Raw genomic sequence first — 23564 nt, 5'->3', positions numbered from 1 at the left:
GAGCCAGACAAGCTGTAGAGACAGCACAGGCTCCGGATGTGACACGAGGATGGCGGATGCAGAGGACCTAGACCGCACTGCTCCAGCAGAGACCAGCTCCAGCCATGTGAAGGTAAGGGGAACCTAGGGTGGAGCTCCCCTGGCCTGTACCACCACCCCCGCCCCCCCCCATCAATTTAGGGCTAAGGGAAGGGGGGGAGTAGGTTAAAGGACCCTCATGTGTCAGAGGGTGGTTTCATAGGGCCCCTGGTGAGGCAAGCCCGAATGAAGTGTTGCACTCCTGCAAATGTGCGGGGGAAGGGTACTGTGTATTAATGGTATGGAGTTTTTTTGTCTTATGTCTTTTCAGAAAACAGAAAAAACCAGGGTCTCTCATGTTTCAAAAAAGAGGTGTCCTTCCTGTAAAGTTACCCTTAAAGATACCTGGGAAAAGGCATTATGCAAAGAGTGTATTAGTAAACTAGTACAAGAACACTCTTCAGAGCAGGGTGAGCTAGCGGCGTCAGTTAAGGAATTGTCTAATACCTTCGAATCCTTCAAAACCTTCTTTGAGGGTTTCCAAATGCCACAGCTTTTGACTGCTCCTCTGACAACACCATTACCAAAAACACAGGCAATACCCTCCACGAGTGCAGGCTCTTCAGTAGCCCCTAGGGAGGAGGTGGAGGAGGAGCCGGACAGTGCAACATCTGGCTCCCAAGAGTCTGAGGGGGAAGCCCTGGATGGGGATTCCAGGAAGCCATCCCGATATAAACTCTCTTTAGATGAGGTAGATCATCTATTAGGGGCCATCTATACCACGCTAGGTATACCAACAGAGAAAAAGACATTGTCACTGCATGATCAGATGTATGAGGGCCTGGGGGAACAGGAAAAGAAGAATTTTCCTGTTCATGAGGTCCTTATAGAGGCTATTAAGAAGGAATGGCAGGAACCTGAAAGGAAGCCATTTTTTTCTAAGGCCTTAAAAGGACCCAGCATCAGTATGGAACAAGATTCCAAAACTAGATGCGGCCTTCTCGCAAGTGTCGAGGCACACGGACTTGGCCTTTGAGGACATGGGGGTTTTGTCTGAGCCAATGGATAAAAGGATGGACTCCCTGTTAAAAAAGTCATGGGACTCAACCGTGGGTAGCCTGAAGCCAGCAATGGCGGTCACGGTGGTAGCTAGGAACGTAGAGTTCTGGTTAAACCAATTACAGGCTCACATTGAGGCAGGTACTGCAAAGGAGCAAATCCTAAACTCATTTCCCACACTGCTACGAGGTCTTGCTTATATCGCAGACGCATCCGCAGAATTGGTGCGAATGGCAGCCAGGTCCTCCGCCCTAGCCAATTCCACTAGAAGAGCATTATGGCTTAAGACATGGCAGGGTGACTGCGCGTCCAAGGCCAAGCTCTGTGGAATTCCTTTTACAGGGGATCTGCTATTCGGACCAGGCTTAGAGAAGGTGCTGGATCGAACGGCAGATAAAAAGAAGGCGTTTCCACTAAAACGTAAGGCAAATTGGAAACAGCCACAACAAAATAAAAGGAGGCAAAGAGGGAATACAAGACCCCGATTTGCAGCTCCCAAAATGGAAACCCAGAGGAAACCTTGGGTTCAGAGAGGGAAAGGCAAAGGGGGGGCGATTTTTCGTCCTCCTGAGCAAACCCAAAAGAAATGACACAATAGTCGCAGTAGGGGGAAGACTGGGGGCCTTCCTTCCGCAATGGGAAGAGATATCTTCCAACAAATTCATTTTGAGAACAATAAAGGAGGGATATCGTTTGGAGTTCTCAAAAGCACCCCCAAACAGATTATACATCACCAAACCCCCAAAAAACAAGGAGAAGGCCAGAGGGTTAATGAGATCCTTAGAGGAGCTCCAGCAACAAAAGGTGATAATCAAGGTACCAAGGGGAGAGAGAGGGCAGGGTTTCTACTCCCACATATTCGGAGTTCAGAAAACTTCAGGAAAGACCAGACCCATCCTCAACCTCAAGCCTCTAAATTTATCCATAACCTACAAAAGGTTCAGAATGGAGTCCATATATTCAGTAAGGGCCCTTCTGCCCCCAAACTGTTATATGGTCTCCCTAGACCTAAAGGACGCATACCTGCACATCCCGATACAGCGGGAGTGTCAAAAATTTCTAAGGTTTGCGATAGAGACGGGAAGAGGAATCAGGCATCTTCAATTTCAGGCTCTACCCTTCGGCCTCTCCTCATCGCCCAGAATTTTTACCAAGATTCTGGCCGAAGCTCTGGCACCATTACGGGTCAAAGGCATATCTGTCATAGCTTATTTGGACGACCTTCTCCTATTTGCAGAGTCGCCCCGGAAGTTACTAGAAAACCTCAGCTACACACAGACGTACTTAGAAAGTCTGGGTTGGCTGGTAAATTTGGAAAAATCCAATTTACAACCCAGTCAGCAAATAGTATACTTGGGATATGTCATAGATTCAGCGCAACAAAGACTGTTTCTGCCCGAAGAAAAGATAGGGAAAATTCAGAAGGAAGTAAGCTTATTACAAGCCAATATACCGTGTGCCATAAGGCAGATAATGTCAACACTGGGACTGTTGACATCTGCGATTCCAGCGGTCCAATGGGCAGGCCTGCATTTTCGGCCACTGCAGGTGTTCCTGTTAAAAATGTGGGATCACAAGCAGGAGTCCTTAGACACCAGGGTTCTTTTATCAGCAAGGGTGAAAGGAACCTTATGGTGGTGGAGGACAATAGAGAACATAAACAAGGGACGGCTGTGGAATCTACCCATTTCCCGAATCCTAACCACAGACGCAAGTGGCGTAGGGTGGGGAGCGCTCAGATAGCGCAAGGGACTTGGGGAAAAGAAGAGAGGAGGAGATCATCCAACTGGAAGGAATTAAGAGCAGTATGGTATGCACTTCAAGCCTTCCAGTCAGAGTTCAAAGGTCAACATTTACAGGTCAGGTCCGACAATGTGTCAGTGATCGCCTATATAAACAAACAGGGAGGAACAAGGAGCGGAGCCCTGTGGACATTAGCAGAGGAAATCTTGAAGTGGGGAGAAAGAAACCTGCTCTCTTTGTCAGCAATCCACTTGAAAGGGGATTTAAACAAAGTGGCAGATTTCCTCAGCAGGAAAAAGGTGAGAGAAGGCGATTGGGCGCTAAACCAGGAGGTATTCGAGCAGATAGCTCACAAGTGGGGAACACCTCAGGTGGACTTGTTTGCCTCAAAGGAAAACAGGAAAGTCAGAGCATTCTTCTCCCTGGAAAGAGAGGACGGAGCGCTCGGGGTAGATGCGCTGGCACAAGCATGGGCATTCAGCAAATGCTATGCCTTTCCCCCACCTATTCTCCTACCAGCGGTAATAAGAAAACTACGTACGGAGAATACAACGCTAATTCTCATAGCGCCCTATTGGCCCAAGAGACCGTGGTTCTCTCTGCTCAGAGAACTCGCGGTAGAACCCCCCTGGTTTTTACCGATCCAGGAAGATCTACTCTCCCAGGGCCCAGTACACTGCCCCCAAGTGGAAAGATGGAACTTGGCTGCATGGTGTCTGAGGAGCAGTTGCTAGAAGCGAAAGGGTTCTCAGGCCGTCTAATAGACACAATGCTGAAAAGCAGGAAGATGGAGACAAGGAACATCTACCAAAAAGTATGGAGGTGTTTCAACAGATGGTGTATAGACAAAAAATTCAATACACAAGGCTCAGTGGCAGTCCTGGAGTTCCTACAGGACGGGATAGACAAGGGACTAAGTCTTAGCACGCTTAAAAGTCAAGTGTCAGCACTTTCTGTTTACCTGGAGAAGAGATTAGCATCTGATCCGTGGGTAATCAGACTCTTTAGATCACTGAGCAGACAAAGACCGATACAGGGTACAGTTTTTCCAAAGTGGGATCTGTCATTAGTGCTGCAAACTATGACAGCTCACCCCTTTGAGCCACTGGATGATTGCAACCTGAAGATGCTGACGTTTAAAGCAGTTTTTTTGGTGGCAATTACTACGGCTAAAAGGGTCTGTGAGATGGAGGCCCTATCAATCAGGCCTCCCTTTTTTCAGATTTTTCCGGATCACATAATTTTAAAATGGATCCAGCATTTCTCCCTAAAGTGGCCTCGAAATTCCACAGAGGCCAGGAAATGGTGTTGCCATCATTTTGCCCAAATCCTTCTAAGGAACAAGAAGTAAAGTTCCATAGTTTAGATGTAAGGAGATGTGTTTTGCATTACTTAGAAGCAACCAAAGATATTAGGAAGACGGACTCCTTATTTATTTTGATTTCTGGAGCAAGGAAAGGGCAAAAGGCCACAAGACGTACCATAGCCAGATGGCTAAAAGAAGCCATTGAACAGGCTTATAGGTTAGGAGGTATGCAGGTCCCAGAGGGTATCAGGGCACACTCCACCAGGGCAATGGCTGCGTCGCAAGCAGAGAGAGCTGGAGCCACGCCGGAACAGATTTGTAAAGCGGCAACTTGGTCCAGCTTTGCCACCTTTGTAAGACACTATAGAGTGGATCTTTGGGCGGCTAAAGATCAGACCTTTGGACGCAAGGTCTTACAAGCCGTGGTCCCGCCCTAGGGGTAAGTGCTCGTTTATCCTCTCAGGTGGCTGTCCTGAAAGACGATTAGGGGAAAAACGAAGTTACTTACTGGTAACGTTCTTTCCCGGAGTCTTTCAGGACAGCCGGGTACCCACCCAATTGTGTATCAAGACATAGAGATTTCCTTACAGGAAATGTGATATAATGAATTGTGTTTATCATATATTCTTGTGTCTCCCCAGCGGACTGGAGGTGCTCTTTAAAGAACTGAGGAGCCAGCAGGGGAGGAGGAAATTTATACAAGCTGGCGCAGGTGTTTCCAAACAGAAGGGAGGAGCCAAGCTCTCAGGTGGCTGTCCTGAAAGACTCCGGGAAAGAACGTTACCAGTAAGTAACTTCGTTTTTTGTAAATATTTAAACTTCTGATTTCTGTGGAACTCTAGTGTTGCAATTACAGGAAAACACCATTGTCTTTAAAAAATAAATGGCCACAGACCTGTTTTGATGGAATTCTATTTAAACACACTTTCTGTATACCAATAACCTAATTTGTTCTCTGAGATTACTCAAAAACCTTATCTAGGTGCAGTATACATGGACATACTCCATAAAGCTTGGAATACCTACAGTCTACATTTGGTTTCCCCACCTTACTTAGTGTAAGACGACACTTAAGAATTAAGCATAGAGGCCCCAACAATAAGGCAGAGAAACCAAGATTCTTCTTACTATAAAATAGTAAGTCTCATAACAGGAGGCATTTCACATGCTGAGCCCCCAGTACACCTCATTAAGATATTTACACTACTTAAAGTGTATCCAACCCAAAAACATAATTGTAATTTATTGTAGATTACCAGTCCATGGATGTGCTGGGTGTATTGGTTTCTATATTTCTGGCCTCTTTTTATCTAGTGGTCCTGTAAATAACACACTTCCTGTCCTAGGGTGACCATGCTTACTCCACTGTACCTAAAAAGGGAGCTATGGTTGTCACACTTGGCTGGCCTCCCAATTTGGGATGTAAACATGGCCTCCTGTTTATCCTATTACATGGGAGTAGCTTACAGAAGATGGCAAATGTGTTTGACATCAATTCAATTCACAGAAAGTGGCAAAGGCTCTGCACTTCTTGCAAGATTAACAGATATTTTTTTTTGTACCTGCTGAAAATGCTCTTATCCTGAAAATGGAGAACACAACATCCAAGTACTACTAAGCTGCTATACATGACACTTTGAACATGCATGTTGGGGTAGTGGCACAGAGTGAAAAATTGGTAATTGCATGTCGGTGCAGTGGCAAAAAGTGAGGAATTACATTTTGGTGCAATCCTGGAGATTAAGGAAGTGTGTACCAGCCCGGTGACAGAAAATGCAGAAGTGCACAGGCAATGAGGGGGTGTACTGCAGACTAGACCTCACCATTCCATACAATTACTCTGAAGAGGCTGTGGCACTATGGTTGCTGCATGGATGGGGGAAGAATATCTGTAGCACTGCGTGAGTGAACAGACTGTAACGCACGTGATGAGTTTTAAATAACACACCTCTGGAAGGGTGTCTGCAGTGAGCATCCTGGGGGTCTGCATCCCCTCTCCAGAAGGGACAGCCAACTCTGTGGTCAAGGGTGTGAATTTTTAAAAATCAAAAATATCTCACAACTAAATAGTCTCTATTCCAGATCATAATAACAATTTTCTCTCATTGCCAGCAAAACGGTACATACCTCTTACGTATATGTAAAAGATAATTAGTGCTATTACAGGAATCTGCCCTTTGAGGTTGATAACAATTTTTGTGTTGTCGGTTATTCACTTATGTTTGTATGTTATGTGTAAAGCTGATGTCAGAATTTCATGACACTTTTTAAATAGTTCTTTTAGACCAAGCTGGTCCAAAACATACTATTTGCTGCACTGAGTACTGCAGTGCCTCTGAGCATGGTATGTATTTCAGACACATTCACTACACAGTGCTGGGTTTCGACAGAGTCTGGCTGAGTGTAGGCAGCTTTGTACTCTGTGAATGAATACAAAGCTACCTCTGATTAGCCAAGTCTTATGGAGGTTGTAACAAAGAGGCAGAAAAACACAGTAATAAAAAATTACAGGGCCATTAGGCAGTGGATGTGTATAAATTTATTTTTGTATTTTGTTGGATATTGTCACTTTAGGATTGTTTAGAGGTCTGGGAGTATATTCTTCTGCAAACGACTAGTTGTATATGGCAACACAAAATTGTGTCCATGAGGGGCATACACTTGTTTAAATCCAATACAAATAAAACTTGCCAACATCGCTAAAAAAAACAAAGCATCACATGGATAGGGGCCAAGTTAAAGGGGTTGTAAACCCTCATTATTTTTCACCTTAATGCATCCTATGCATTAAGGTGAAAAAACACCTGGCAGTGACCAGCCCCCCCGTTTTACTTACCTGAGCCCCGTATTTCTGTCGGCGGAGATGCGCTTTCCCTCTCTCCACAAGGTCCCGGCTCTTGATTGGATAGATTGATAGCAGCGCAGCCATTGGCTCCTACTGCTGTCAATCAAATCCAATGACACAAGCGCCAGGGCCGAGTCTGGCATTCGTGTCTATCGACGCAAATGCTGGACTTGGGAACACGCCCACAAGGTAACCCTCTGAGAGAGCACTTCTCCCAGGGGGTTATCTGATGTGGGGAGGAGCCGCCGGGGGACCCCAGAAGATGAGGTTCGGGGCCACGCTGTGCAAAATGAGCTGTACAGTGGAGGCAAGTATGATATGTTTGTTATTTTTAAAAAAAGAGCCTTTATAATCACTTTAACCACTTCAGCCCCGGAAGATTTTACCCCCTTCCTGACAGAGCACTTTTTACAATTTGGCACTGCGTCGCTTTAACTGACAATTGCGTCGCCATGCAATGCTATACCCAAACGAAATTTGTGTCCTTTTTTTCCCACAAATAGAGCTTTCTTTTGTGGCATTTGATCACCTCTGCGGTTTCAATTTTTTGCGCTATAAACAAAACTATTTTGAAAAGAAAATTATTTTTGCTATAATATCCCCAAAATTAGTTTAAAAAAAAAACAAATTTCTTTATCGGTTTAGGCCTTTATATGTTGTTTCTTCTACATATTATTGGTTTGCCTAAAAGTTATAGCATCTACAAACTATGGGAAAGATTTATGGCATTTTAATAATTTTTTTTTTTACTAGTTACCTGCGATTTTTAGCGGTATTGCGACAGACAAATCGGACACTTGACACATTTTTGGGACCATTGACATTTATACAGCGATCAGTACTATAAAAATGCACTGATTACTGTGTAAATGTCACAGGCAGGGAAGGGGTTAACACTAGGTGGGTGATCAAGGTGTTAAATGTGTGTTCTAACTGTATGTAGATAGGACTCACTGGGGGAGGAGACATATCATTGTTCCTACTTAACAAACGATATGTCTCCTCTCCCCTGACAGAACAGGGTTTTGTGTGTTTACACACACAAATCCCCGTGCTGGCTCTCATGCACGCGATCATGTGTAACTGACAGCTATCGCGCCTGCCGGCCGCGTGCCCTCTGGTGGCCTACAAAGGGAAAGCCGTGCCCAGAAGAGCCACCATTGTGCCGCAGTATATCTGCGGGAACTGGTTAAGACAGATTCTTTCAAAGTGTACAATATTTCAAGAAATCTGAAACCTTTTGCTGTATTTGAAGGCTGCATGTATAGTGAGCCATATGTGTTTTCTGTGTTTCTTGGCACAGGTGGATGGAGGTAATCAGACGTGGAGTGAGTTCTCCAGGAAAAATAGGACACTTGGCAGAGGATGGAAGCATGGTTAATTTCCCTCTGTGAAGCGGACAACAATGAACATGTAAAGCAGTATGCATAGACCATTTCCAGAAATGTGGCCCATTCGAGCCATTTCTATTTTCTGTGAATTCAGTGGTCCTATGGTGATGGTATGCTGAAGAGACTTCAAAGAAATTTACTACAGAAATCATTAAGTGATATAGCACCTTTGCCATGGCTTCCCTGTTATACTAAAGGTACAAAGCACTGTGCTAGTGGATTTCAGGGGGTCAAAGTAAAAGGATCACTGACTCTACAGACTTGTCAGCACTTTGTCTTCAGTTTTCTAAAATTAAAACCATTAGTAGTGCTCTGTATCATTTGTGATTTAATAAAAAGTGTTTTTTTTAGCTCCAGAACAACTGTTTTATTAGCACTAAAATTGTACTGAGGGTTCTCTGGTATAATCTGACCATTGAAAAATTATTTTATTTTTGAACCCATTTTATACAGCTGCCTGAGAAGAATCATATTGGAACCCACATTTGCTTCTGGCAACTAGATCACTTGTGTATGTAAACCCAATCCCCCCCCTCCCAAAAAAAAAAAAAAAAATCTGTTTAAAGGTTTAATTTTCGGTCTTTCTAATCTGCAGCTTTCATTATATCATGAGAGCCTGCCAGACTGTTCCACGGGCTAAAGTTAATGGTGGTTTTCCACAACAGAAAAATGTGAAAAAGCTTTAATTTTCTTTAGAGCATGTGAATCGATTTTGCACACTAATAGCAGTGAAACAAACCCTTGCTGATGAAACCATTTTATGCAAAATAAAATAACCAGTATTCCAACAGGTGAATATGTTTTAGCAATATGGTTCATCTCTACATAATATGCAGGTACATCTCAAAAATGTTAAATATCATCAAGTTAATTTATTTCAGTAATTCAATTCAAAAAACAAAACTCATATAGATTCATTACACACACAGTGATATATTTCAAGCATTTCTTTCTTTTAGTTTTGATGATTATGGCTTACAGCTAATGAAAGCCCAAAATTCTGTATCTCAGAAAATTATTATAATGTGAAAAAGTTAGTGTTACTAAACCCACAACAGTAAAATATGTCTGTATATGCAGAATAGCATGCTTGTTATACTCACTGTGGAACTTAAGGGGTTAATCCTCTGCATTGTGTAAAAAGGCTCTTTGATCCTTTATGGACAGATCCTCCCCCTCCTGCTGGGTCTCTCTTGGCAAGGCCAGATAAGACAGTCAGAGTAGTCCTGCTGCACATGCTCAGTTTTGTCTCTATTGCTGGAGAGCACATTTCCTTGTTGAGCTGAGCTTTTCAGGTCAGGTTATTGACTTCACACACTTGGGTGTGTATACAGATCCTAAATGACAGCCCAGTCCCTCCCTCCTCCTCCATGCCCAGTGACTAAAAAAGAACACAGTGGATGGGATGTCACATCTTGATTCGTGAATGATCCGCCTCCCATAAAACCACATGGCCACAGGCTGTACTGGATTTCAAGAGGCAGTGATTCCATACATGAGATAACACCCCTGTACATGTTTTTGCAGTGTTCCTCGTCAGTTACAGCCTGCAGACCTGAGTTCATAGATATTTCTAAACTTTTACAAATACATTTATTTACCAATTCAGAAATACAGATTGTGACAAAAATGGGTTATGTTTTTTTTTCATATTTGTGATCCTCCTTGCTCTCTCTGCCTTTTTCTTTTTTTTTTTTCTCTCTCTCCCCTGTCATCCTCATCCCACCTGGCACACCACTGCCACCTTGCTAACACACTACCCGTCATCCTCATCTTCCTTCCACCTGGCACCCCACCCCCTGCCATCCTCATGTTCGTCACACCTGGAAACCCACTGCAACTTTGCTAACACCCTACCCCCTGGCATCCTCATCCTCTTGTTCAGCACACCTGGCAACCTTGATAACACCTCACCCACTGTCATTCTCAAGTTCATCAGACCTGGCAACATAATGCCACTTTGCTAACACCCTACCCCCGTCATCCTCATCACACCCAGTACACCACTGCAACCTTGATAACACCCCACCCCCTGTCATCCTCATGCCTGGCACCCCACTGCAGCTTGCTAATAACCTACCCACAAGGAGGGTAAGTCACAAAAGGTCACTACTAAAGAAGCTAGTGTTTTAAAGACTGCTGTATCCAAGCATATTAATGGAAAGTTGAGAGGAAGAAAAAAAAAAGTGTGGTAGAAAAAGGTGCGCAAGCAACAGGGATGACCTAAGCCTTGAGGGGATTGTGAAGCAAAGGCCATTTAAGAATTTAGTGGAGATTCACAAGGAGTGGACTATGGTTGATATCAGTGATTCCAGAGCCACCACACACAGACGTATCCAAGACATGGGCTACAACTGTCACATTCCCTGTCTCTGGTTCAGGAGTGGCTTGACACAACATCAGAAGCATCTTACCTGGGCTAAGGACAAAAAGGACTGGACTATTGCTCAGTGGTTCAAAGTCCTCTTTTCAGATGAAAGTAAATTTTGCACTTCATTTGGAAATCAAGGTCCTACCGTCTGGAGGAAGAGTGGAGAGGCACAGAATCAGCTGCATTAGGTCCAGCGTTTAGTTTCCACAGTCAGTGATGATTTGGGGAGCCATGTCCAAAGTCAGCACAGCCCTCTACCAGGAAATTCTAGAGCACTTCTTGCTTCCCTATGCTGACCAGCTTTAAGGAGATGTCGATTTCATTTTTCAGCAGGACTTGGTACCTGCCCACACTGCCAAAAGTACCAATACCTGGTTTAATGATCATGGTATCACTGTTCTTGATTGGCCAGCAAACTCGCCTGACCTCAACCTCATAGAGAATCTGTGGGTTATTAAGAGGAAGATGACAGACACCAGACTCAGCAATGCAGATGAGCTGAAGGCCGCTATAAAAGAAACCTGGGCTTCCATAACACCTCAGCAGTGGCACTGGCTGATCGCCTCCATACCATACCACATTGATGCAGTAATTCATGCAAAAGGAGCCCGACCAAGTATTGAGTGCATACTCAATACTGTACATCAGGGGTATTGAATTAAAATTCACAAGGTCCGGTCAGCAAAATTTTCTTCCAGCAGAGGTCTGAATAGAATGTCGGTACCCGTGGCGCCTTTTCGCATGTGCCAAACCGCATGTTGCTGCAGCACCACGCGGATTGGTGCGGTGCTCTTTTGGAAAAAAAAAAAAAAAAAAAAAAAGGGGGTCAAGGACTTCTTTCTCTGTGTTTCTTTTATTGTGCTTCTTGCAGGTAGTGTAGCTTACTAAAATGGGCTGACCTACCTACGACATATGCACGTAATGCACATGCACAGATGTGAACCCATTCTTACATCAGTCTCCTCCCTCTTGTGGAGTGTCCCCTTTTAAATCACCTCAATTCCACCCCTTTTACAGTAATGTTCTCACACTTCCTTGACATCAATCCCACTACATTACTATCCTCATATTACAGCAGGTTGGCTCGCCTGGGCAAATCACCGTAGGTATACGTCGCCTGCTTTAAGACCACTAGGGGGCGCCGCAACGACGGAGCCGATGCACATGCCCAGCAGCCATGATGTTCGCCTGGCACCTGCGATCGCTCCTGAGAGACACACAACAGAGGTCTGTCAGACAGATCTCTGTTCTGTCAGGGGTGAGGAGAGTGATCGGTTGTTCATACTAAGTATGAACAACGATCTGTCTCCTCCTTCAGGCAGTCCCACCCCCCACAGTTAGAATCACTCTCTAGGACACACATTTAACCCCTTGATTGCCCCTAGTGTTAACCCCTTCCCTGCCAGTGACATTTATACAGTAATCAGTGGCTATTTTTAGCTCTGATCGCTGTATAAATGTCAATGGTCCCAAAAAAGTGTCCGATCTGTCTGCTGCAATGTTACAGTCCCAATAAAAAAATTAAAACATTTTTTAAAAATTGCAGATCGCTGTCACTAGTAAAAAAATAAATAAAAATGGCATAAATCTACCCACTATTTTGTAGATATAACTTTTGCCCAAACCAATCAATCTACGCTTATTGCGATTTTTTTTTTTAACCAAAAATATGTATAAGAATAAATATCGGCCTAAACTGAAGAAATTTGCTTTTTTTTTAGTTTTTTTGGGAGATATTTATTATAGCAAAAAGTAAAAAAAAAAAAAGTTTGGTTTTTTGTTTTTCCAAAATTGTCGCTTTTTTTTTTTTCCTTATATAGCACAAAAAATAAAAACCGCAGAGGTGATCAAATACCACCAAAAGAAAGCTCTATTTGTGGGGAAAAAAAAAAAGGACATCAATTTGTTTCAGATACAACTTCGCACGACCGCGCAATTGTCAGTTAAAGCTGAGCAGTGCCTTATCACAAAAAACGATCTGGTCATTAAGGGGGCAAATCCTTCCAGTGCTGAAGTGGTTAATGTCCTCAGCTCCCTCCACATTACAATCATGAGTCCACGCACACATTACAGTCCTCAGTGCCCCCCCAATCACTGTCCCGAGCACACACATTTCTCAGTTCCTATTCAGCTTTTCATACTAGTGCCCTTACTCCCTCTGTAACTTTGCCCCCGTCCCTCACTGTCTTACCTTACACAGATCGAAGATTGGAGGGAGGCACAGGATGTCTCGATGGAGGGTGTTGCAAGATGGTGATTGGTTGCTAAGACCGGCCTTCATCCTAGCAGCCAGTCACCTGCTTGTTAACCTCAGGCACCTCTACTCTGCCCGTTGTACATGGACATACTTTTCAGTAAGCCAACATTTCTGTATTAAAAATCCTTTTTTTTTTTTTTTTTGTATTGGTCTTATGTAATCTAATTTTCTGAGATACAGAATTTTGGGGTTTTCACGAGCTGTAAGCCATAATCCTCAAAATTAAAAGAAATAAATGCTTTAAATATATATATATGTGTGTAATGAATCTATATAATATAGGAGTTTCACTTTTTGAATTGAATACTGAAATAAATTAACTTTGATATTCTAATTTTTGAGATGCACCTGTATAGTCTAAACAGACTTTTATAATCATCTTCTCCAAGGCCCTGGCTTAACTGCAGGTAATTACTATAATTTTGAGAAAAGATGGTGTGCAACTCTTTGCTTGCTCTTTAAAATCTTAAAAATGTATTTATTCTCCATAAAAGACACAGTAACCAGACAGCAGATGTAAACCCATTTCAGCCTTGTTCACTAGTAGCAGCCCACTAGTACCTCAGAAAATAAGATTACATAAGAACTATAAAAAAAAAAAAAAAAACAGAAATGTTGGCTTACTGTAAAGTGTGTCCATGTACAACAGGCATCTCTAAATGGTGGTTGAAGATTTTAAAAAGCAAAGAGTTGCGATCTTTTCTCACGATTGCCATTGCAGCTGTGCGACTGCCTTTCCGTACCCAGGTAGCTCTGAAAAAAAATGTTCTAATCTTATTGGGTAGTAGCACCCTACCTTTGCTTTATTTTAATAACTATAATCTGTCGTCATGTTGGTGACAGACTAATACATTTTTTATAAAAGATGAGGCTTTATGGAAGCATTGGTATATTAGAATAACTATTGATGGAAACCCAGTATTTTGAAGGATGCCAGTGAACACTGTTGTGTATGAAATGTCAGTTTATTTTGTACATAATGTACTGGTCAATGAGACAGAACGATAAACATTTTGTATGTTACAATCAAAAAAATAAAGAATACTATACTTGAAGTAATGCCATGATGGTAAATTTCCCAGTCACAGTGCAGCCTCAGTTCACACTGAGGCTTGAAGAGGGGAATGAGTGAAGCAGCAGTAATGTGGTCTCAGGATGAAGAGGAGAACCTGGAAAGAGAATTGCTGGAAATCAGCCACATTCAATAGATACAGGATTTTCAGTTTAGCCCACTATAGTGTGCAAAGCTGGACAAATCCCAGGAACTGGGTAGTGGTGTATAAAAATACAGCTGTCATTTTTTTTTCCCCTTTAAGAGCTTGTGTAGGATGCTTAATACATTTTTGTTTCCTAGAATTGACTGAAGGTCCCATCAAGCCTGCAATGATTTGTCACTTTGTTCTACTCTAGCTGTCAAGTAGAGATTCACGTGTAGTCTAACCAAAACTTTTTTATTTAGTTTTGGATGAAGTCTGGAAGTGTTGGATCCCATGTCAGATTCATCCTCCCAGTTAGTACGGACCATGACCTGGGACAGAAAGTGATCATTTTCCAGCTAGCGTCCACACAGGAGGTGAGGTCAAAACTTACAATTAGGACACCTTTTAAGGTGACATCTAAGATGCAAGTTCTTCTCACTTTATGGAGATTTCTTGTTGCATGTTCAGGACAGGAAGTAAAGAGAAATCTCTCCAACAGAACACAGAATTTTGCTATACATACATTTTAATAATCAGGTGACAAAATACCAAACAGTAAGGATTCTGTCACTCCCAGAAATAAGATGGAGTAAGAGCTGCCTGCACATAGATGATTCCACTTGGCCTTTATTTATGAAACAATAACCCCATCTAAAAGATTTCCTACATAAAGTTGCCATTTGATTTTTTTTTTTTTGGGTTCAATACATTCTCAAATACTTCAGGTAGGGTGGCCACTTCTGCAATAGCTGATCCTCTGGTTTCAGTATCTTCTAGGGTTGTCCCGATACCACTTTTTTAAGACCGAGTACAAGTACCGATACTTTTTTTCAAGTACTCACCAATAACGATACTTTTTTTTTTTTTAATGTCACGTGACAGTGGGTTTTTTTTAGTTTTTTTTTACTATTTTTTTTTTTTTTTTTTTTTTTTTTTAGGGAGGGAGGGGTGGATGGTGTTTGTGTGTTTTTTATTTTAATTTTTATTATTTTTTACAATAATTTTTTCTTTTATTATTTATTGCATTTTTTTTAATCAGCCCTGTTGGGGGGCTTTTGAGATATCAGGGGTCTTAATAGACCCCTGAAATCTCCCCCTTGAGACAGAAAAAGAGACCGAGGATAGAGATTCCCCTGTTCCTTTCTCTGCAGCCTCAGCTGCACTGAAAATGAATGGAGAGAAGACAGCGGCTCCTCTCCATTCATAAACTGAGACATCGTAATCACAGGAGATTACAATGTTTCAGTTATGTGAATGGACAGAGTCAGTGATCACTGACTCTGTTCATACATCAAAGGAAGGAGGATGACACGGAGAGGGACAGCAGAACGGAGGGGGACACGGAGGAAAACTGAAGGGGGACAGCAACAGAACGGTGGGGGACACGGAGGAAGAAAGGAGGGGGACACGGAGGAAGCAAGGAGGGGGACAGCAGCAGAACGGCGGGGGGTACACGGAGGAAGAAAGGAGGGGGACTGCAGCAGAACGGCGGGGGACACGGAGGAAGAAAGGAGGGGGACAGCAGCAGAACGGAGGGGGACACGGAGGAAGAAAAGAGTGGGAGAGCAGAACAGAGGGGGACTGGAGGAGGATGCAGGGACAGTCAGCGGTGATCGTGTGTGGGAGAGTTACAAGCACCGATCACCGCTGTATAGATTTCACTAAAGCAGTTGAAAGGGGGGGGGAAGCTTGTAACTCCCCCAACTCACCGATCACCGCTGACTGTCCAGGTATCGGGAGCATTTGCCTGAGTACAAGTACTCTGGCAAATGCTTGGTATTGGTACCGATACTAGTATCGGGACAACCCTAGTATCTTAGTCACTAACCTAAAATAAGTATACAGAACGAATACACAAGAGAAGCACTGGTCATTTCCAATACGGGCCTCTCCTTTGGAAAATATTAATTACTGGGCTTTTGTAGGGAATACCTCACTTCAATACTTTGAGTTTTTGATCTAGAAAATGTGGATAAGGGCTTTTTTCTGACTTCTCTGCATACATATCCTGGGACAGAGAAGTATAGAAGCTAGGGTCTCAAAATGATGGCCAGGCAACTAACAAGGAAAGGACAGTAATGACAGTCTTTATTAACAGGCTTTCTTTGCTGAAATAATGTGTAAACATTTCAGGAAAATAAAATGCAGCAACTACAAACAGAAACCAGAGTCCATTTTGGGAACAGTTAAGTGAATATCTGATGAATTCTTTCCCCTGGAATAATGTTCATAATAATTATAAAGGCATCTCATTACCTCTGCACACGCTGAACCAAGTGCGAAATGAGCTGGTCTGTGATTCCAGGACTGGACTCCTCCGCTAAGCTGAATGCATTCTCCAACTCCTGAACAGATCCAAATGCTCCAGCACAGCGCTGCTCCCTTAGCTGAGATGTGGAGAGACAGTCATCTGCTGTTATAATAGTTTTTTTTTTATTTTTTATAAATCATTAAGGAAAAGTTTTGACTCACAATTTATAATAGACTGACTCTACAGCCGTGGCCAAAAGTTTTGAGAATGACACAAATATTACATTTTCACAAAGTCTGCTGCTTCAGTGTTAGATCTTTTTGTCAGATGTTACTATGGTATACTGAAGTATAATTACAAGCATTTCATAAGTGTCAAAGGCTTTTATTGACAATTACATGAAGTTTATGCAAAGAGTCAATATTTGCAGTGTTGACCCTTCTTTTTTAAGACCTCTTCGCCACCCAATGCTATCAATCAACTTCTGGGCTACATCCTGACTGATGGCAGCCCATTCATGCATAGTCAATGCTTGGAGTTTGTCAGAATTTGGATTTCTTGTTCACCCGCCTTGTGAGGATTGACCACAAGTTCTCAATGGGATTAAGGTCTAGGGAATTTCCTGGCCATGGACCCAAAGTTTCAATGACTTGTTCCCCAAGCCACTTAGTTATCACTTTTAGCTTATGGCAAGGTGCTCCATTATGCTGGAAAAGGCATTGTTCCTCACCAAACTGTTCTTGGATGGTTGAGAGAAGTTGCTCTCGGGGGGATGTTTTTGTACCATTCCTTATTCATGGCTGTGTTCTTAGTCAAAATTGTGAGTGAGCCCTCTACCTTGGCTGACAAGCAACCCCACACATGAATAGTCTGGGGATGCTTTACTGTTGGCATGACACAGGACTGATGGTAGCGTTCACCTTTTCCTCTCCGCACAAGATTTTTTCCGGATGCCCCAAACAATCAGAAAGGGTAATCATCAGAGAAAATGGCTTTTCCCTGGTCCTCAGCAGTCCAATCCCTGTACCTTTTGCAGAATATCAGTCTGTCCCTGATGTTTTTTTCTGGAGAGAAGTGACATCTTTGCTGCCCTTCTTGACAAAAAGGCCATCCTCCAAAAGTCGTCGCCTTACTGTGTGTGCAGATGCCCTCACACCTGCCTGCTGCTGTTCCTGAGCAAGCTCTGCACTGGTGGTACCCCGATCCCGCACCTGAATCAATTGTAGGAGACGGTCCTGGCGTTTGCTGGACTTTCTTGGGCACCCTGAAGCCTTCTTCACAAATGCAGTGGAAATATTTTTTATGGGACTAAGTTCATTTTCATGGCAAAGAGGGACTTTAATTGCAATTCATCTGATCACTCTTCATAACATTCTGAAGTATATGCAAACTGCCATCATAAAAACTGAGACAGCAGACTTTGTGAAAATTAATATTTGTGTCATTCTCAACGTTTGGCCATGGCTGTATAATAAATTGTGAGGAGGAACGAGATAGGTGCAACCACTTAGTCCCTTCCTTCCATTTCCTTGATTGTTTCATGAGCAGGGACTGACTACATAGGATACGCATCCTTCTCTCCAGTTTAGTCTTGTATTACACTAAATCTACCTACCCACCAGACTAAATTAGTGATGTACGACGTCAAGAAATATTGGTTACCAATATACAAGACCCTTATTGTTTAGCAATTTTGTAGGTTTTTTCTTTCTCTTCTTGCTACTTAAAGAAGTGTTTCTCCCCCCCCCCAAAAAAAAAATTAAAAGTCAGCAGCTACAGCTTAGCAGCAAGGATGGGAAGTGTTATAATAATGGGGGATTTTAACTATCCAGACATAGACTGGGTGGAGGGAACCGCACATTCATCTAAGGATCGCCAGTTCCTAAATGTCTTGCAGGACAATTTTATGGGTCAGATGGTAGACACACCAACTAGAAATAAATCGTTACTGGATCTACTGATTACCAACAATACAGACCTGATCACGGATGTGGAAATACGGGGCAATTTAGGTAACAGCCATCACAGGTCAATTGGCTTCAGTATAAATCACACAAATAGAAAACATAAGGGGAATACAAAGACACTGAATTTCAAAAGAGCCAACTTCCCTAAACTACGAACCTTGCTAGAAGGCATAAATTGAGATAAATTATTAGGAACAAAGAACACGGAGGAGAGATGGGTTTGCTTTAAGATCATATTAAATAAGGGCATTAACCAATGCATTCCATTGGGTAATACATTTAAAAGAGGGAACAAAAGTCCTGGATGGCTTAACTCCAATGTAAAAATGCATATAAAAGCAAAGGAGAAGGCCTTCAAAAAATACACAGTTGAGGGATCATCATCAGCATTCAGACTTTATAAAGAATGCAATAAGAAATGTAAGTGTGCAATAAGGACGGCTAAGATAGAACATAACACATAGCGGAGGAGAGCAAAAAAAATCCCAAGAAATTCTTTAAGTATGTAAACAGTAAAAAAGGGAGGACAGACCATATTAGACCCATAAAGAATGAGGAAGGAAATCTGGTTACAAAGGAAGGGGAGATGGCTAAGGTATTGAATTCATTTTTCTCCTCAGTCTTCACAAGGGAATCGGGGGGCTGCAGTGTTTATCCTTATGACACATCAGAGGAAGCACCCCCATGGTTAACAGAGGACAGAATTAAAATTAGACTTGGGAAACTTAACATTAATAAATCACTGGGACCAGATGGCTTGCACCCAAGGGTACTTAGGGAACTCAGTCAAGTAATTGCCAGACCATTGTTCCTAATTTTTACTGACAGTCTACTCACTGGAATGGTACCAGCTGATTGGAGAAAAGCAAATGTAGCACCAATATTTAAAAAGGGCCCAAAATACATCCCTGGGAATTACAGACCAGTTAGCCTAACATCAATAGTATGTAAACTCTTGGAGGGGATGATTAGGGACTATATACAAGATTTTAGTAATAAGAACGGTATCATTAGCAGTAATCAGCATGGATTCATGAAGAATCGTTCTTGCCAAACCAATGTATTAACCTTTTAGGAGGAGGTGAGTTGCCATCCAGATAAAGGAAGGCCCCTAGATGTGGTGTATCTGGATTCTCCAAAAGCATTTGACAGTTCCCCATAAACGTTTACTGTACAAAATAAGGTCTGTTGGCATTGACCATAGGGTGAGTACATGGATTAAAAACTGGCTACAAGGGCGAGTTCAGAGGGTGGTGATAAATGGGGAGAACTCAGAATGGTCAGGGGTGGGTAGTGGGGTCCCCCAGGCTTCTGTGCTGGGACCAATCCTATTTAATTTGTTCCTAAACGACCTGGAGGATGGGGTAAACAGTTCAATTTCTGTATTTGCGGACGATACTAAGCTAAGCAGGGCAATAACTTCTCCGCAGGATGTGGAAACCTTGCAAAAAGATCTGAACAAATCAATGGGGTGGGCAACTACATGGCAAATGAGGGTCAATGTAGAAAAATGTAAAATAATGCATTTGCGTGGCAAAAATATGAATGCAATCTATACACTGGGGGGAGAACCTCTGGGGGAATCTAGGATGGAAAAGGACCTGGGGGTCCTAGTAGATGATAAGCTCAGCAATGGCATGCAATGCCAAGCTGCTGCTAACAAAGCAAACAGCATATTGGCATGCATTAGTGAATCAACTCCAGAGATAAAAAATGATAATTCTCCCGCTCTACAAGACTCTGGTCCGGCCGCACCTAGAGTATGCTGTCTAGTTCTGGGCACCAGTCCTCAGAAACTATGTACTGGAAATGGAGCGAGTACAAAGAAGGGCAACAAAGCTAATAAAGGGTCTGGAGGATATTAGTTATGAGGAAAGGTTGCGAGCACTGAACTTATTCTCTCTGGAGAAGAGATGCTTGAGAGGGGATATGATTTCGATTTACAAATACCATACTGGTGACCCCACAATAGGGGATAAAACTTTTTCATAGAAGGGTGTTTAACAAGACTCGTGGCCACTCATTAAAATTGAAAGAAAAGAGGTTTAACCTTAAACTACGTAGAGGATTCTTTACTGTAAGAGCGGCAAGGATGTGGAACCGCCTCCACAGGCGGTGGTCTCAGCGGGGGCATTGATAGTTTCAAGAAACTATTAGATAAGCACCTGAACGGCCGCAACATACAGGGATATACAATGTAATACTGACATATAATCACACACATAGGTTGGACTTGATGGACTATGTAGCTACAAATACTATAGCTGCTGACTTTTAATATTAGGACACTTATCTGTCCAGGGTTCCCGTGACGTTGGCACCACAGATGATTTTCAGATCGGCTGTCAAATGCTGCTGCTGCTGCCACCATTCCAGGTAAGGGAAACCGGCAATGAAGCCTTTCGGCTTTACAGCCAGCTCCCTACAGCGCTTTCTAACTGGCCCGGTGAGGGAGGAAGGAGGAGGGGGGCCGTTTCCGGAAGTGGGGAAGGGGTACCTGTCAAAAACAAGGTGCAAAATGTGGGACCGGGGGTGGAAGGTGCGGCTGGATAAGAAGATCCACTTTTGGGTGGAACTCCACTTTAATAAACATAGTCCATACTGTAAATATAAGATCCTTGTGAATATATTTTAAAGGGAAAGTACAATAGTGGTTAGCCAATTGTATATTAATCTTTTTAAAGCTTGTGAGTTATAAAGTGATCTTATAGTGTCAACCTGCTGAAAATATAGCACGGTTTTTAAAAACTTTACCCCTGCTGGCTGTAAATAGTAATATGAATTACTACTATTCAATATTAAAGGTTTATTTAGGATGCATAATTAGGATACATATACAAAACAACATGCATTACCTTTAAAAAAAAAAAAAAAAAGTTTTTAACCACTTAAGTCTCAGGCGCCACTTCAAAAATGGCACAAGGAGAGCAGCTTTTTGACACAGCACCCAGACGCACCGGCCAGAACCGCTGGCTGTCAGACAGTTGCCATTCAGCAGTATGCATAGGATCTGAAACAAGAGGCTTCTGAGCCTCCAGTCTTGCTAAACATAATTCCATAAGTGCTTTTAGCAGACCACTGTAAATACAATGGCTCCACGTTGTATTCACAATGGCAGTGATAGCATTTCCTGTCGTTATGGAGACTGGGGCAGAGCTGTTGCAGATCTGTCCAGCATTTCCCTGCAGCAATAGGTCACTTTTCTAGGCATGATCTGTTGCTGCAGACTGCATGGGGTCTCCACTAACCTTTTGCAAGCTGCCCCTTTCCACAGTGAAAAAAATATAGAGAATACTTTAGGGTAGACTATAAATGCTAAATGGGTATGAGGCTGGAAAAAAGACTGCTCCATCTTACAGCAACAGACTCACACAACAGATGACACCATACCAGTAAGTGTATCTAGTTGATACTTAAGAACTCACCTCCTGGAATACAGGAGTCACCAGAGCTGATAAACAGTGTGACCGAGGCAGGCGCTTTATTGCCTCTGTTGGCTTCTAGAAGAAACATGGTGTAAAAAGAGTAAAATAAAAAAAAAAAGAAGGCTGTAGACATTTAATTACCAAGTTAACTAATGCACATTCGGTAAATTACAGCGTATGCTTTTATTTAAATAGGTGACAATCTCCTTTCCTATACTTCTCAGTGCTATCTGGCTAAAAGGTGCATCTAGCAATCAGGCCCTGAGTCTTAAAGTGGGAGTAAACTCCCATGCATGACTTTTATCTATAGGTAAGCCTACAGCAAGTGCACCGTTTAGAAGATTTTTACTTTTGATGCAGCCGGAGACATAACCGGCGCATGCGCTCTGAAGGAACGACATACAGTGCCATTCCTTGAGAATCCTGTGCTGTAAACATGCACATGCGCAGGAGTGACATTGCAACTCTGGCTACTCACACAGCCGGAGTCCGCAAACCCAGAAGGAAGACCGGTTAAAGATGGAAGCACCTTCAGTGGTGACAGCGGGTCCACTGGAGGGCTTTGTTTTAAGGTATGTTTCACATATGCGATGCATACTAGCACATTCTGACAATTTCTTGCAAGATTAAACAAATAAAAAAATTCAAATAAAACAGCTTTAAAATTCCTCACGCTAATATTGGAAATCATCTCAATGACATACATAAGTTGACCCAAGAAGAGGAAATGACTGGCACAGAATTTCTACATGAATCCATCTCTGAACTGAAGGCAGACATCAGGTAAAGAAAAAGCCCACAGCACACATTTTACACAGGGAAGCACAGCAAATGGCTGCTCACTTGAGCTCAGTTCATATTATGTTCCTGGATTTGCAACAGTACAGTGGCAATAGCTTACACTTGGTGTGAAGCACAAAAGTTTGCAAATACTTCGGTTTTCAACTTTACAAAGCTTGAGCACATCCAATATAGGCAATTACCTGCTGGTATCCCCACTGCAATCTGCTCATGGAGGAGGGGCGCATAGTTTCTGGAAATGACCAGTGAGGAGTGTGATTCTGATTCCTCTCATCTTCATTATCTCTGGTCACAATAGCAAGGCACTGTCAGTTACTGCATAATTTATCATCAATAAGACCAAAGCAAGTTGCCACAACAGGAAGTTTGTGTACTCACATGTCAGACTCGACTGAACTGGAATCATCACGGTGACCCTGAGCTTTCCATCGCTTGTATCTCTCCACCAGTTCCATAAGGAAAGAGGTTTTTTTGGTGTATCGTAAAATAAACCGATGTTTTAGCAGCTCCCGTGCTGTAGGCCTCTATTACACAAGACAAAGACATCATTCTCAATATGAAAACATATACTGTATCTCACAAAAGCGAGTACACCCCTCACATTTTTGTAAATATATTATATCTTTTCATGTGACAACACTGAAGAAATTACACTTTGGTACAATGTAAAGTGGTGAGTGTACAGCTTGTATAACAGTGTACATTTGCTGTCCCCTCAAAATAACTCAACACACAGCCATTAATGTCTAAACTGTTGGCAACAAAAGTGAGTACACCCCAGTGAAAATGTCCAATTTGGGCCCAAAGTGTCAAGATTTTGTGTGGCCACCATTATTTTCCAGCACTGCCTTAACCCTCTTGGGCATGGAGTTTACCAGAGCTTCACAGGTTGCCACTGGAGACCTATTTCACACCTCCATGACAACATTAT

The 23564-nt window shown here is 42.6% G+C and overlaps 2 protein-coding genes across 3 annotated transcripts in view; one reads left to right on the top strand and one right to left on the bottom strand.

Annotated features, from left to right (window-relative positions):
• FARP2 (FERM, ARH/RhoGEF and pleckstrin domain protein 2) overlaps positions 1-8880 on the top strand; it is a 241790-nt gene extending 232910 nt beyond the window's left edge. The window contains exon 28 of the mRNA XM_073625766.1: positions 8275-8880. Coding sequence (XP_073481867.1) covers positions 8275-8365 — 91 coding nt within the window. The 3' untranslated portion in view covers positions 8366-8880. The remainder of the gene's footprint in view (positions 1-8274) is intronic.
• Positions 8881-13936: 5056 nt separating this feature from the next.
• The window catches only part of STK25 (serine/threonine kinase 25), a 43445-nt gene continuing 33817 nt past the window's right edge, over positions 13937-23564 (bottom strand). Inside the window, exons 8-12 of one of the 2 annotated variants that reach the window (XM_073625764.1) lie at positions 23012-23157; positions 22816-22918; positions 21833-21907; positions 16446-16576; positions 13937-14159 (exon numbers count right to left, since the gene is read on the bottom strand). In XM_073625764.1, coding sequence (XP_073481865.1) covers positions 14141-14159; positions 16446-16576; positions 21833-21907; positions 22816-22918; positions 23012-23157 — 474 coding nt within the window. In that variant the 3' untranslated portion in view covers positions 13937-14140. The remainder of the gene's footprint in view (positions 14160-16445; positions 16577-21832; positions 21908-22815; positions 22919-23011; positions 23158-23564) is intronic. The other variant, XM_073625765.1, reaches the window with a different exon arrangement.

Source organism: Aquarana catesbeiana, linkage group LG04, assembly GCF_042186555.1.
Source record: "Aquarana catesbeiana isolate 2022-GZ linkage group LG04, ASM4218655v1, whole genome shotgun sequence".
Lineage (NCBI taxonomy): Eukaryota > Metazoa > Chordata > Amphibia > Anura > Ranidae > Aquarana > Aquarana catesbeiana.
The sequence above is the reverse complement of the archived record's forward strand: the minus strand, read 5'-3'. Positions and strand labels throughout refer to the sequence as shown.